Source organism: Lissotriton helveticus, chromosome 10 (assembly GCF_964261635.1).
Source record: "Lissotriton helveticus chromosome 10, aLisHel1.1, whole genome shotgun sequence".
NCBI classification, from domain to species: Eukaryota; Metazoa; Chordata; class Amphibia; order Caudata; family Salamandridae; genus Lissotriton; species Lissotriton helveticus.
In genome coordinates this window covers 736,076,899-736,089,512 of record NC_136071.1, presented here as the reverse complement: position 1 = coordinate 736,089,512, position 12,614 = coordinate 736,076,899, and the positions used below count along the sequence as shown (strand labels likewise).

At 47.5% G+C, this 12,614-nt stretch overlaps 1 protein-coding gene across 2 annotated transcripts in view; it reads right to left on the bottom strand.

Moving 5' to 3' along the window:
- The window catches only part of IDI1 (isopentenyl-diphosphate delta isomerase 1), a 103,381-nt gene extending 97,161 nt beyond the window's left edge, over nt 1–6,220 (bottom strand). The window contains exon 1 of one of the 2 annotated variants that reach the window (XM_078663300.1): nt 6,126–6,220. Coding sequence is in view for 1 of the 2 variants with exons in the window: in XM_078663298.1 (XP_078519424.1) it covers nt 5,765–5,919 (155 nt within the window). In the remaining variant the exon portion in view is untranslated. Of the gene's footprint in view, nt 1–5,764 lie in introns of both variants that reach the window. The other variant, XM_078663298.1, reaches the window with a different exon arrangement.
- Between the last annotated feature and the right edge of the window lie 6,394 nt (nt 6,221–12,614).

Genomic DNA, 12,614 nt, shown 5'->3' with positions numbered 1-12,614 from the left:
CCCCTGGGTAACCTTGTGATTGACTTGCCCTCCCCAATGTATCCCTCCCTGCCACCTTGTGTAGAACTTAACGTTTGGCTATTCTGATGTGCAGGACCTGATGCTGCTATCCTGGAAGATCGTGGGTTTGTCCGCTAAGTTTTATGATCGTTATTGGGTGCAATTTGTCAGGACATATCAGGTAATTTGTCTGCAACAAGAAACCTGGGAAGATATATATATATATAGGAGAATAAAAATCTATTTTTCTCCTTCGGCGGCTTCAGTGGCAGAGGGCTGAAGTGGGACTGATCGGTTATGTGCCCTAAAATGTAGGCTACGGCCTGACTTCCAATTTGTATCTCATCTCCATGACTGGTTTGATTGTGAGTTTAAATGACAAAATATAAATAAAAATAGTTTAAAGTGGGACTGATCATTTTTTCTCAGTGGAATTATGTGGGAATGTTAAGGATCAATCATGGGACTCACATTTGTTGCAAGTGTTGAAGTTAACTTTCCCACCTCACTGGCATTAAGTAATTTTTATAATGCAAAAGATTGGGCGGAGGGGGGGATCTAACCTCTCCAATTTACGCTCCGCCATTGAAACTCAGGCGAGCATGGTTTTAGGATGGAAAAAGTTGTATCAGTGGGTGATTTCAACTGCCATTTCTATGATTGCCCTTTAGATCTAACCAATAGCAAGCCTAAACGGATGCTGGTAGAAGGGCTTCATAGGCTCATACAAGAGAGCTTAGAGTTAAATAAAATGTTAAGTACTCATAACCTATTTTTGCTATGGAGAAGTTAGTGAAGTCCGCCAATCTATGTATTTTGACAACATTTAGAGGGAGGGGTTGTGTTTCTTTAGTAGATTTTATTTTTGTGTCAGCTCCTTTTTTTTGCTCATCTCTAATTTTAATATAGTTTGCAGCCCTTTAAGAGATCTCAACCCCCTGTCATTAGCCACTGGTGGATTAAATGGTGGTGTTAGTACTCTGGCTGAGGCACAAGGTGTGCTCTCTCTCTGATAAATGTAGGAGGCTTAGATGGTCTCAGGCAGTTTAAGTGTCTCTTTTTTCAGGGTGTGGGCAAGAGATTGCTACTTCTCTGGATTTGTGCTCCTTTACTGGGGCTATTTTGTCAGCATTTGCTGGTATAGCACAGAAGGTGTCAGCACTACTGAAGGTGTCGGTGTTAATACTAGGTCGCAGGAACCAAAATGGTTAGACAGTAATTGCTCTAAGGCCCTCCGCCAACTGAACGTAGCTTTAAAGCAGGTACCCAGAGATAGGGATCGTGTTGCCTTCTGTTGAAGAGGATACAAGTAGGCACTTGCCAATTGCAAACATATCTTATGCAAGAGCGCGTGGGATGAATTAGTTCAAGCTTGTGAAACCAAAGATACCTCTTTGTTTTGAAGGGTGATAAACAAGCCTGGCTACGCTGAAGTAACAGGCCCGGACATATGCCATCATATCTCTGTGCAACAGTGGAAAGAGAATTTCTGAAGGGGTATATAATTTAGGGCTCAGTGGAGGCAAGGAGGATTAGGGTGGATGAGCGGGTGTAGTGCTAATCTGGCGTTCAGGTTGGATGAAGTACCCATGGCATTCGGACTTTATTTCATAATAAGGCCTCAGGATCTTAAGGGGTACCACCCGATTTGTTTTTGGAGGACATTGAGAGCTGGGGTCCAGCCTTGACCCTGGTCCTAAATGTTGCTGTGAGGAAGGGTGAAACACCCTCATGGACCCGGTTTTTAAGAGGCGGGACAAGGATAATCCCCAGTGCTGTTGGACAATATCAATGATTGATGCAGTAGTGATGGTAATTTTTTGGGGTGGGGGGGGGGGGGTATACATTCAAATAGGCTGATGTTGTAGGCATATGAGAACGATATATTTTCTGAGATTCAATATGGCTTTAGGTCGGGCAGGTAGACAACGGATCAATGTCTGAACTTAGATCTAATCATAAGTAAGTACACGGTTGCCGGCCCTAATTACTTTATTTGGCATTTATGGACAATGTCCTCTTTTGACAGAGATAATTGTAGGAAAGTGTGGGGCCTGCTTCTTGCAATGGTGGTGGATCCAGATATCGTGTTTCTCTTATCAGATCTACATGCTCACACCTCGGCCTTGATGTGGTACTCTCAGGGCGCGGATTGTACCCAGTCCTTCAGAACTAGTAGGAGAGTTTGCCAGGAATGTATCACGGTTTTCTGATATCTTGGAGTGCTGTTAGATGCAAACTAAAAACGGGCCTCAAAAAATCATAAAAATGTTACTAGACATGCAGGTATAGTGACTTACATAATCTACTCAACCTATTTGTAATGCTCTTGAACCTTAAACTGGTTTCAAATGAAGTGACGTTTGACCTCTTTCCTTGAACAGACAGCAAATGTTTCAAGATAAACACAAGATTTAAAGGCATCTTTATTGCTCATTCACTTTCTTAATGAACAGAACACTGGTTACTTTTCAGCCTAAGTTTACTCGCCAGATGGGACTAGTAGGTGCTAAAATAGCTCGACCTGATAAAATTTTACTCGCAATTGCGAGTGGGCCAGTAGATTTTTCAAGGCCTGAAAATTGGAAGCCCTAGACTATGGGGAGGAAAAGTGAGCTTGTTAGGGGCACGGGTGCAGGGGCTAATTTTGCCCAGAGGTTGAGATCTAGGCCCCCCCAGCATTATAGTTAAGATGTATCAAGTTAAATGTGTCTCCAGGGCCTTACATGGCAGGGAGGTATGGGGATACACGAAAACCGACACCATCTAGACTGCGGCAAATATGTTTTTAAGACACATGTTACAGGTCTCCAAATGTACTCTAGTTTTCTCTAACCGCGATGGGCTAGGAATAAAATATATCGGAGACACAATTGCTTTTAGACCTTTGCCATGTTGAATCACGATCTGGACCGGGGGGGGGGACTCAGTTTAGATTTTATAGATTTACAGAGCGCGTGGCTACCCAAGGGCTACCCAGCGCTGAGAGATTCCACTGCACAAAGGCTAGAGATAGATTAGTGATACGGCTTGAACAGACATGTTTTGATCTCCTTCCGGAAGGCTGCTTCCGATGTCAGTGCACGAGATTCACGTGGTAGTGCGTTCCATAACTTGGGTGCAAGGGGAGAGAATGATCTACCTCTCCATCTGGCTCTTCTGATTCGTATGGTTTTTATTAGTCGTTCGGAGCCGGATCTTAGGCTTCTACTTGGAACGCAAAGGGTCAACAGGTTTCTAATCTAACTTGGGAGCTTATTGTGTAGAGCTCTGTGAGTCATAGCGAGTGCCTTGAATTTGATTCCTCCACCGGAAGCCAGTGTAGTGCTTTTAGATGCTTCCTAGCTGACAATCGGGTAGGGGCCTTGCACAGTAGCCTTGCTGCAGCATTCTGGACCACCTGGAGTCGGTTAATCACGAACTTGGGAGCCCCCAAGAAAAGTGAATTACCGTAGACGAGGCGTGATGTGACCAGGGAATGGACCACTGTCTTTCTGAGCTCTAAAGAAATACGCTCTAGTATTTTGCGGAGGATTCGGAGTAGTCCAAAGCATATGCCTGTCAGTTTCTTGGCTTGAGTTGCCATTGTTAGGTCCTTGTCGAGCCAGAATCCCAAATTTTAGATCGGTTCCTTTGGCGTGGGTGGGTGGGTTACCCAGGCTTTTGGTCCAACTGATAGATGGCCTGGGGGCTTCCTTGTTACCGAGAACCATTAGTTCCGTTTTGTCCCCATTCAATTTTAGACAGCCGTTTGTCATCCAGCCCATCACTCTTTCCATACTGGGAGCTAAGCTTCCGGCGTCCCCGGTGGTTCTGGGATCGAGGGAGATCACCAACTGGGTTTCATCAGCATAGGCTATGATGAAGACATCAAACTCTTGGACAATCTGTGACAGTGGCTTCATGTAGACATTAAACAGTGTGGGACTCAGTGAGGAGCCCTGAGGCACCCCACAGGTCAAAGGCATTGTTCTGGAAAGGAGATCCCTTTCCATAACTTGGAAGGTTCTTCCTTCCAGAAACGAAGCTAGCCACTTAAGAGTCTTACCTTGGACACCAATGGCCCTCAGTCTATTTCGTAAGTTATGGTGGTCCACCTATGAACAGGAAGATTCTTTATGATCGTTTGTCCCTTGATCGTGTGCATAAAATTCCTTAGATTGCTAATGTGAAGGCAGCTTTTATTAGCCTGGGCAGGGAGGATATATTTTATAAACCCTAATCCCTGTGCCCTCTGGACATGAAAAGGGTGAGGGCCCAGTTTTTGGGAACGCAAATTCTTACAAAGAGAACAGACAGAGCTGATGAAACCGAAGGTGCAGGCCATATGCTTTTAAAAACAGTGCAGGCTATAGAGCCATATTTATCCATTGTAACTAATGAGAGGGACAGATTTCTTGAGGCCAGATTCAGATTTAATCTGTTGCACCATCCTCTAGTATCACCCAGTGGATGGAGCCCACCTAGCACTTTGGGCCCTGCAGCTGCGACAATATTTCTCCGCATTACACCCTACATTTTTAGATGTTTTCTAAATATTTCAGTGGGACCAGAAGATCATTTATTGTTCTGTTACTGAAATCCTTGAATTTTACGCAAGCTTGTCTGGTTCTTATGTTCCTTCAGCTCCTACCAATATACATGTTATATTTGCTGTTGCCTGCTTTCTAACAACTGCGTTGAGAACTAGGCACTCCAGACTCGACTAATTCTGTTGCTGCTATTAGGGGGATTTTAATATTAGGATTGTTACTTTTTATTGGGGGTCTTTTACTTGCAGTTTTTATAATTTTTATGGTTCTTATTTATATTGATTGCGAGCGATTTTTACTTTTCGGTTATGCATGCATCATGTTATTATGCTCTTTTTATGGTTATAATTATAACCGAATAAAGATTTAGGATGATGATGTCGACCGGAATGCACTGGGAGGTCTACTGAGGAATGTTTAACTTGAAACCCACAGCTTAAGTCTATTGGTGTGTGCCAGTCCTGTTGCGAGTGCTGCCTAAAGACCGTTTAAGATGTTGGTATGTAAACATGGAGCATCGCAGGTCCAAATATCCCAGCTGTCTGACAGCACGTTTATAACAGCAGCAAAGACTGTAAAATAGAGCTATAAAATAAATAAATGTAACCACCCTCTCCACATTACTAAGGCTACTCCTAATAAGAGTTTGAAAAATGTCCATTTATTGAGAGGGATGCAGACAAGAAAACATATTGGAAAAGTAAGCAACTTGCATCTGTGTTTTTAATAACTAATCTATAAACTATGCACAGTACGTTGTCGACAGATGGAATTAACTGAACAACGTCAAAAGGACTGATCTTTGAGCGAACATTAAATCTAAGTGGAATTTTAAATTATAGCAACGAATCAAAATTTCTGGAATAAGGGTAGATTGTTCTGTTCTTTAAGTAACGTTCAGCTTTAGCCAGAAAATATGAAGATTCAACCCGTTTCTAATTATGAGCAACAGAATCAAAACAAACATCTTTCGTAGCAGCAGCTTCCCGCCGAGCTCTATTGAAACAAGTTTACATTGCACTAAGCGGCTTCTATCCATGATTTTTAGCTTGACTAATAGGGTCTGGTATTTCATGGTAATGGTTTAACTTAATACGGAATAGTTAAACTTAATAAACCTCAAGGAAAATACTCAAGTACAAACAAAATTAGAACCGTAGATAAACAACATTCTGCACGAAAGTGTAAATCTCTCCTTGACAACCTGCACCCTTATGAGCCTACCCACTTACCTTAAAGTTGAATGACAAACAGCGGCTGCACCGGTAGGCACACGCACTATTGACAGGACAGTTCCCTCCTTGACGCCAGACCAGAGTGTAGCGTTGCTCGTCGTCATTGCGCACACGCACCGCTTTAGTCCCGCCCCCAATAACCCGCGCAACATCTTCAGATTGACGCCTTCGACCAATCAGGCATCACGATCGACCCATCACCAGATTGGGCGATCCACCTCTTCAACTCAAACTACTGCTTGCTATTTAATGTAACGAGGCGAACGCTTGTGTGAACAACGAAGTCCCACCTCGGGAACTCGTACGAGTCGTTGTCCCAGCCCGGTATATGACAGCCCCACCTATAGGAAGCACTGACCTTCAGAGCCACGCCCATCTCCTGCTAGCCGTCTCTCATATAACAGTAGCAGCGACGCCCCCCTGTTCCTGTTCTTCGAACTTAATTGCGCAGGCGCAGTATGCATGGCTCCCATTGGCTGGCCTGTGTCCGTGACCGGTTGAGGGATATGGTTAGAGGAAGGCACGTCAATTTCGGTTTTACGTGGTTAGAGGCATTTGGTTAGTTAAAGCTAGTTTATTTTCTTCCTTAAGCGGTCCCCGGTTAGGACGAAGTCGAGACTATTTACGATCAGGGTTATTTTATAGTATAAATTACATGGTATTTTGGGGGATCCGCTCTGTTTATTTCAGTGCATAAACATTATATCCCGTGTCAACTCGCAGGTGTTACTTCGACTGTTGTGCGTTCCAGGTGGAGGTGGACGATCCACTGAAAGGTCGAGCCTGAAAGCCTGCCGCTGGCTGTGCTTGATGTCGTCTTAGAACATCAAGCCTAAAATCAGCCTGGGCGATGTTGCTTAGTGGCCAGAGCTGTCGCATATCGGCATGGGGAACCATGACCCATATGAACGAAACTTCCACTTTGCATTTCCTAAATAGCGAACCTTAAGAAAGCACTATTTAGGAAATGCAAATTGCACTGTACAAAATTTGCGATTTCCTGATAACGATTCTTGTGAATTCTCAATCGCAAATTTGGAAATGCAATACCAGTAGTCCCTATGGGACTTAGGGCCCCACCATTAACTATCCTGTAAATGAAATATGTGCTCGTGTAAAGTGCTCCAATGCCCTCGGGGAAAGTACGCGCTAGACAGCACTGTTAAACTGCATTTTGGGTGCTTTTTAGGTCTCGCCTACGCAGTGCGCATACGCTGTCTAGGAGGACCTTTAGCCATCGTTCTGCTCTTTTTCGAAGCACATACTCGTGCTTGTGGCTGCTTCCACCTTGCGGGAGCGAGCAGGGGCGCGCCACAAGCACAAGTATGTGCTTTGAAAAAGAGCAGACCGCGCGCACGCAAACAGCTGCTGCTTCTTAGCACGATCGCTTTCACTTTTGCGGCTGCGTCGCTTTCACAGCTACATTCCTGACATTCTTTTTCAATTAGCTCAGTCGCTTTAACTGTCGCGGTCTTCTATTCCTTTCTCTCCAGACACTATCTCCTTCCCTGCTTCGTCTCTTGTTTCCTCCTCCCTCCCTCTTTTAATATCATTCTCTCCCCTTCCCAGTCCTCTCCCCACCCGCCCTGCTCTCCGTTTCCTTTCATGGAATATTAGCAAAAAGCACGAATGGCAGAAGCCCACATTACGAGCTCCCGCCTCTATAAAAGGCCTGAAATACCGAAGCTCCGTATGTTGGTACATTTCTGAATCCCTTTCTTGCACTCCGAGTTGCTTCTAAATTACAAACAGCTTGGCTATTTTCTGCCGGCAGCACCCCAGCCCCCAACGCCACTCGTCATTCCTGGCTTGTACTCTGCATCACAAGCAGCTGTGATTTCCAACCTATGAAAGGAATTTGCAAGTAGACGCCTTGACAGACACCTCAGAGCTGTCTGGGAGCCTTTTACCCATCCAATGCCTTGCCATCTCTGCCCCAGTGGATTGTGGGAAATAAACACCAGGAGAAATTAGGGCCACCTGTGTCACAGAGGCCTTTCCAGCCCGGTTTAATTTTATTTTTCAATTTTCATATCTTTTGCTCACCGATGGATCTGAAACTCCTTAATTCAAGCAGCCATATTATGCAAGAGCAAAAGGTGACAGACACGCTAATAATGAATCTGCTTTTTAGCATTTGCGCATGCGAGTTAGTGCATGTGCATCTTCATCGCAGGAGAGGTGGGAGTGTTTGTTTGTGTCCCAATACCCAAAACTTTAAAGTTAAAATGGCCGACTGGTAGCAGCTCCTCGCGCTGGGATCCCGATACAGGGAATGTCCCGTTTAGTGCCAGCATCTTGACCGGATTTCTAACACCAGATTTGTAACAGGATTCCTACAACATTTAGAAGAATTTCTACTCCTTTTGGGATTGGGCCCTACCGGGTCCGTACCGCAGAGCTTGTACCTGCACAGGAACTTCGAGCCGCCACATTCTCCCCCTGCATTCGGCAATCGGCTGCTGGCTCTGACCCCCTCAATACGGCTACCGTCATCCATCTCTACAACACTAAAGAATCTCACCTCCATTGGGTCTGAACCCTTACCTGGTCCGTACCGCGGAGCGAGTGCCAGCCATCGAGCCGCCGCATCTGCCCCCTGCAATCGACATTCAGCAGCAGGCCCCATCTCCAATTTGGCTCAATCTGTCTCAATTAAGCCTCCCTCCGATCCCCCTGATGCTGAACTCCTTGCCTGCAGTGGCCCGAGGCCTTGTGCCCGTGATCTGCCCACTGCTAGCGGCTCTGGTTTACGGTGGAACAGAGGGCCAGGACTAGCCTGCTCATACTCCCGCGCACCATCGACCGCTCCAAGCCTGCCGATCCTTTAAACCGATTCTCCAACCTGCGGCCAGATCGGAGCTCTGCGCCAAATCCGGATCTTCCATCACGCCCGGCACGATGCTCGCCCGCCATTGTTGGTCCTGAACTCAGATGCGGCCACAGAATCGCCACAGAATCGCATGCCCTGCCAGAAACATGGAACAATCGGGAGAATAGCGCGCTCTCGCTTCACGGATCCTCCTTCATGCCCGGCATGATGCTCGCCCGCCACTGTTGGACCTGAACTCAGATGCGGCCACAGAATCGCCTGCCCTGCCAGAAACACGGAACAATCGGGAGAATAGCGCGCTCTCGCTTCACTGCTCCGCCCCCAAAGAAAATCCCGCATCTACAGCAGTGCTCCTTGTTTGATGATCGCCCACGGTGCCTATCTGCAGGCAGAGCTACACATTTGCCTGCTACATAAGTGCATCGACAGTAGGATCTTCAGAGCCCCCATGAGCTCCCATGAAGATACTGTCTGCCGTGTTCTCCTATTTTACAATGCTCCTTGTCATTTTTAGTTTTGACTGATCTCCTGCTCCCTGTCCTATTTTTGAGCATCCCCAGAAGCAACATTCCTTTTGCTGCACCCCAAAATGGCGGTGTTTAGAAAACACCCCCATTAGTATCTTTGTTTTTGCCTTTCAAAATGGCTGTGGCTGTGTTTTAAAAAAAAAAAACATTAGTATCTTTGCCTCTCAAAATGGCTGTGGCCATAAACCTCAACTACCATCTCACCTCCCCCTTCCACTGACCATCACTCAGCCCTGCTAAAATCATTGTCCTGCTGGGAGCACTAAAACTGTTAAAGGACTTGCAACCCAAATCAATCGAAACTGAAATAGGGCTAGAATACCGGCACAGGTCTACTCGCCCTTTTCTACAACTTCTACCCTATTCATCACGATAGAAAGAGGACTTATCTCCTCATCCCACCAAAGATATAGAAATCAAGATAGGACATCGCCTCCTCACCCCTATCATGGATATAGACAAAGGACTATACCACCACTCTCCTACACCCTAAGATGTCCTACAACTCTACCCTACGCATCACGATAGAAACAGGACTTATCTCCTCATCCCAACTGTTAGAAATGGGACTTCTGGCTGGCTGAGGCTTGCGCCAAAGCCAGGCAGAAACCAACACTCAAGTCAGGGCAAGGGAACTACTCCTCAGAATAACCCCTGCTCACCCTTTTAGGTAGTGTGGCGCGAGCAGACCAGGCTAAACTTCGGGGCGCTACAGTTAAGCATTTATGACTACACACAGCAAATCCAATGATCCCCCCACAAATGGACACCAGGCGGTATTTCTATAAAAAATACGTACTTTATGTAAAATATATATATATATATATGTATGCAGGCAAATTAGTACACGACCTTCTATAACGTTTCTTAGCTTGGGCCACATGATATCAAATATTGGCAAGTGTTCTTTTTGGTTGCAAGTTACTCTTGGTAGTCCTTGTTACTTGTAAACGATAATTTTAAGTTCCAGGTACAGTTCTAAGCTATTGGGGCCATGGTCGTGAGGGCGGGAGGCTTTGGTGCGCTTCTGGGCGCGTCGTACGGCCTGTTGAACGGGCCTCGCCGATCCTCACGCTTTAGGCGGTGCGCCGCGTACAGTACGTCGCTTTCCACTACTGGGTACGCCTCGCACCGCTCTAGTGCGACTCGCACTGAGAGGCGAACAGGAGCTTCAGAAGCCCGGGTACGCGCCTCACCCTGTCAGCGCACAAGCGGACAGGCAGGAGCGTACTCGGCGAACAGGCCCGAACGTACCGATGCAGGTCTCAGTGTAGGAGACCCCGGGGAAAACAGAACGATGCGGGCCCCGAGCCCGGTGCGGACAATAGATGGAGCGTACCTTCGAAACGTGGAACAAGGATTCAGTCGTCCCTCGATGCAGGGGGACGGATCAGGCTCTTGGTGCGCTTCGTAGCGCAGACGTACCTTGGGGTCAGGAGAGTAGCAGGAGGATTCCGAAGGTGGGGCGCGGCACGGGGGCCTCCAGCACGGTCCGTACTAGGGGCGGATTCCTTCGTTGTGCTGCGCGGCCTCTCCACAGGTCAGAGGGCACAGCGGGGCGGCCGGGTGCGTTCGCAGTGCACGGGCGGCTGTCCAAGGATTCCGGCGGGAGGGGGGAAGACAAGAACTCCAGGCACTCCAGTAACGAGCAGGGGCAGAGGAGCAGGCGGCCTGACCCGAGGGGCAGAGAGCGGCTCTTTGGCAGAGCGACGCTCTCAACGGGTAAAAGTGCGAGCCTCTCCCGAGTGCCACAACTCTAGGAGGGGGCGAGGGGGGCGCAGTCTTGCCTCCGGCGGGAGGAAACACACGGCTCACTTGCAGACGAGCCAAGGCACAGAGAACCCACTAGTCCTGGGGTTCAGTTCAGGGGGCAAGCTCAATCAAGCCCTTGGAGATAGTTTAGAGCACAAGCCAGCAAAGTCCTTCTCTGATCTTTTCCTCTTCTTTCTCAGCAAGGCAAACTTCAGGCCAGTCCTTCCAGCTTCTTCTTCTTCCTTCTAGTTGGGCAGAGGTTCGTTGTGGTAAAATTTAGTTTCTTGGGAGCAGGGCTCCTTCTTTTATACAGCAGTTCTTTTGTCCTGGCAGGCCAGGGGGGCCTTTGCATAGTTCCTTTCAGCCCCCGAGTACTTTGTTGTGTAGACTCTGCCTTCTGCTTTCAGTGTGTGGGGCAGGGCCATCAGACGCTCCGCAGGAGGTGGAGCCGGCCGTAGTACAGTCAGGAGCATTCTGATGACAGTCTTCCCTCTTCCTCTTCCTGGCCAGGTGTCGGGCTGAGTCATCAGTCGCTCCCCAGGAGGTGGAGCAAGCATTGTGGTGGCAGAGTACAGCCCTATTCAGAGTCCAGGGCCACTCCCACCATCCACCTAGGTGTACTCCTTGCATTCACCACCTGTCATCCCCCAGCCCTGTCACTCACACAACCCAGACAGCAGCCACACATCCTAGTAGAGGCGGGCTGAAATGGTTAGGCAAGCATATGCTAACTTTCTAAAAGTAGCATTTGCAAACACCGGATATTACAATAAACTTTACTAAAAGAAGTATTTTATTATTCTTAGTTCAGGCATACTAGACTTGACCTACCATGTTCCCTGAGCCTGCTGGGATTATAGGGTGCAATAATTCCAGCAGCCCATCCTGGCCTATGAGAACAGGTAGCCTTACAATAGTGAAAAACAAAAATGGCTGTAATTCACTATTAGGACATGCCACACACATCAGGGCTTGTCCTACCTTATGCTTGCAATGCACCCTGCCCTAGGGCCTACCATAGGGGTGACTCACATGAAGTAAAGGGAAGGTTTAGGGGCTGGCAAGTGTGTGCACTTGCCCAGCCAGCATGACAGTACCAGACTGCTCGTAGGTTCTGCAATAGCAGACCCTAGACACATTTTAAAAGGCTGCTTCTGTGGGTGGCGCAACCAGCGTTGCAGGCCCACTAGCAGTATTTGTATTTACAAGCCCTGGCACTCCTGGTGCACTTTACTGGGGACTGACAGTAAACCAAATAAGCCAATCTTGGAATCCAGTCATATATATACTTTTCACAGGGAGAGCATATGCACTTTAGCACTGGTCAGCAGTGGTAAAGTGCCCAGAGTCATTAAACCAACAAAAACAGGTCAGAGAGAATATTGGAGGAAGGCAAAAAGTTCAGGGATGGCCCTGCAGAAAGGGCCAAGTCCACCACAACCCCCATCCAGCCAAAACGCAGGGTAGACCAATCACTACCTTGATGGGCTTCCCTGCTTAGGGCGAAAGAACATGGACCTGGCCCGCAACAGCAGGGGCATATTCCAGTTCTACGCCAATCTGAACCTATTTCAAATCCTCTGTCCATACTCTCAGGGTCCACCAAGCCAATCCATGGGGCACCCTTCTCTTCCTCTGTGGACACCAGCTGTGCAGCATCTAAGCTTAATCTCCTCCTTGGGGCTATGTACCCTCCCACCTGGAGTGGCATCCCCTTCCAGAATCGTCAGGGCAC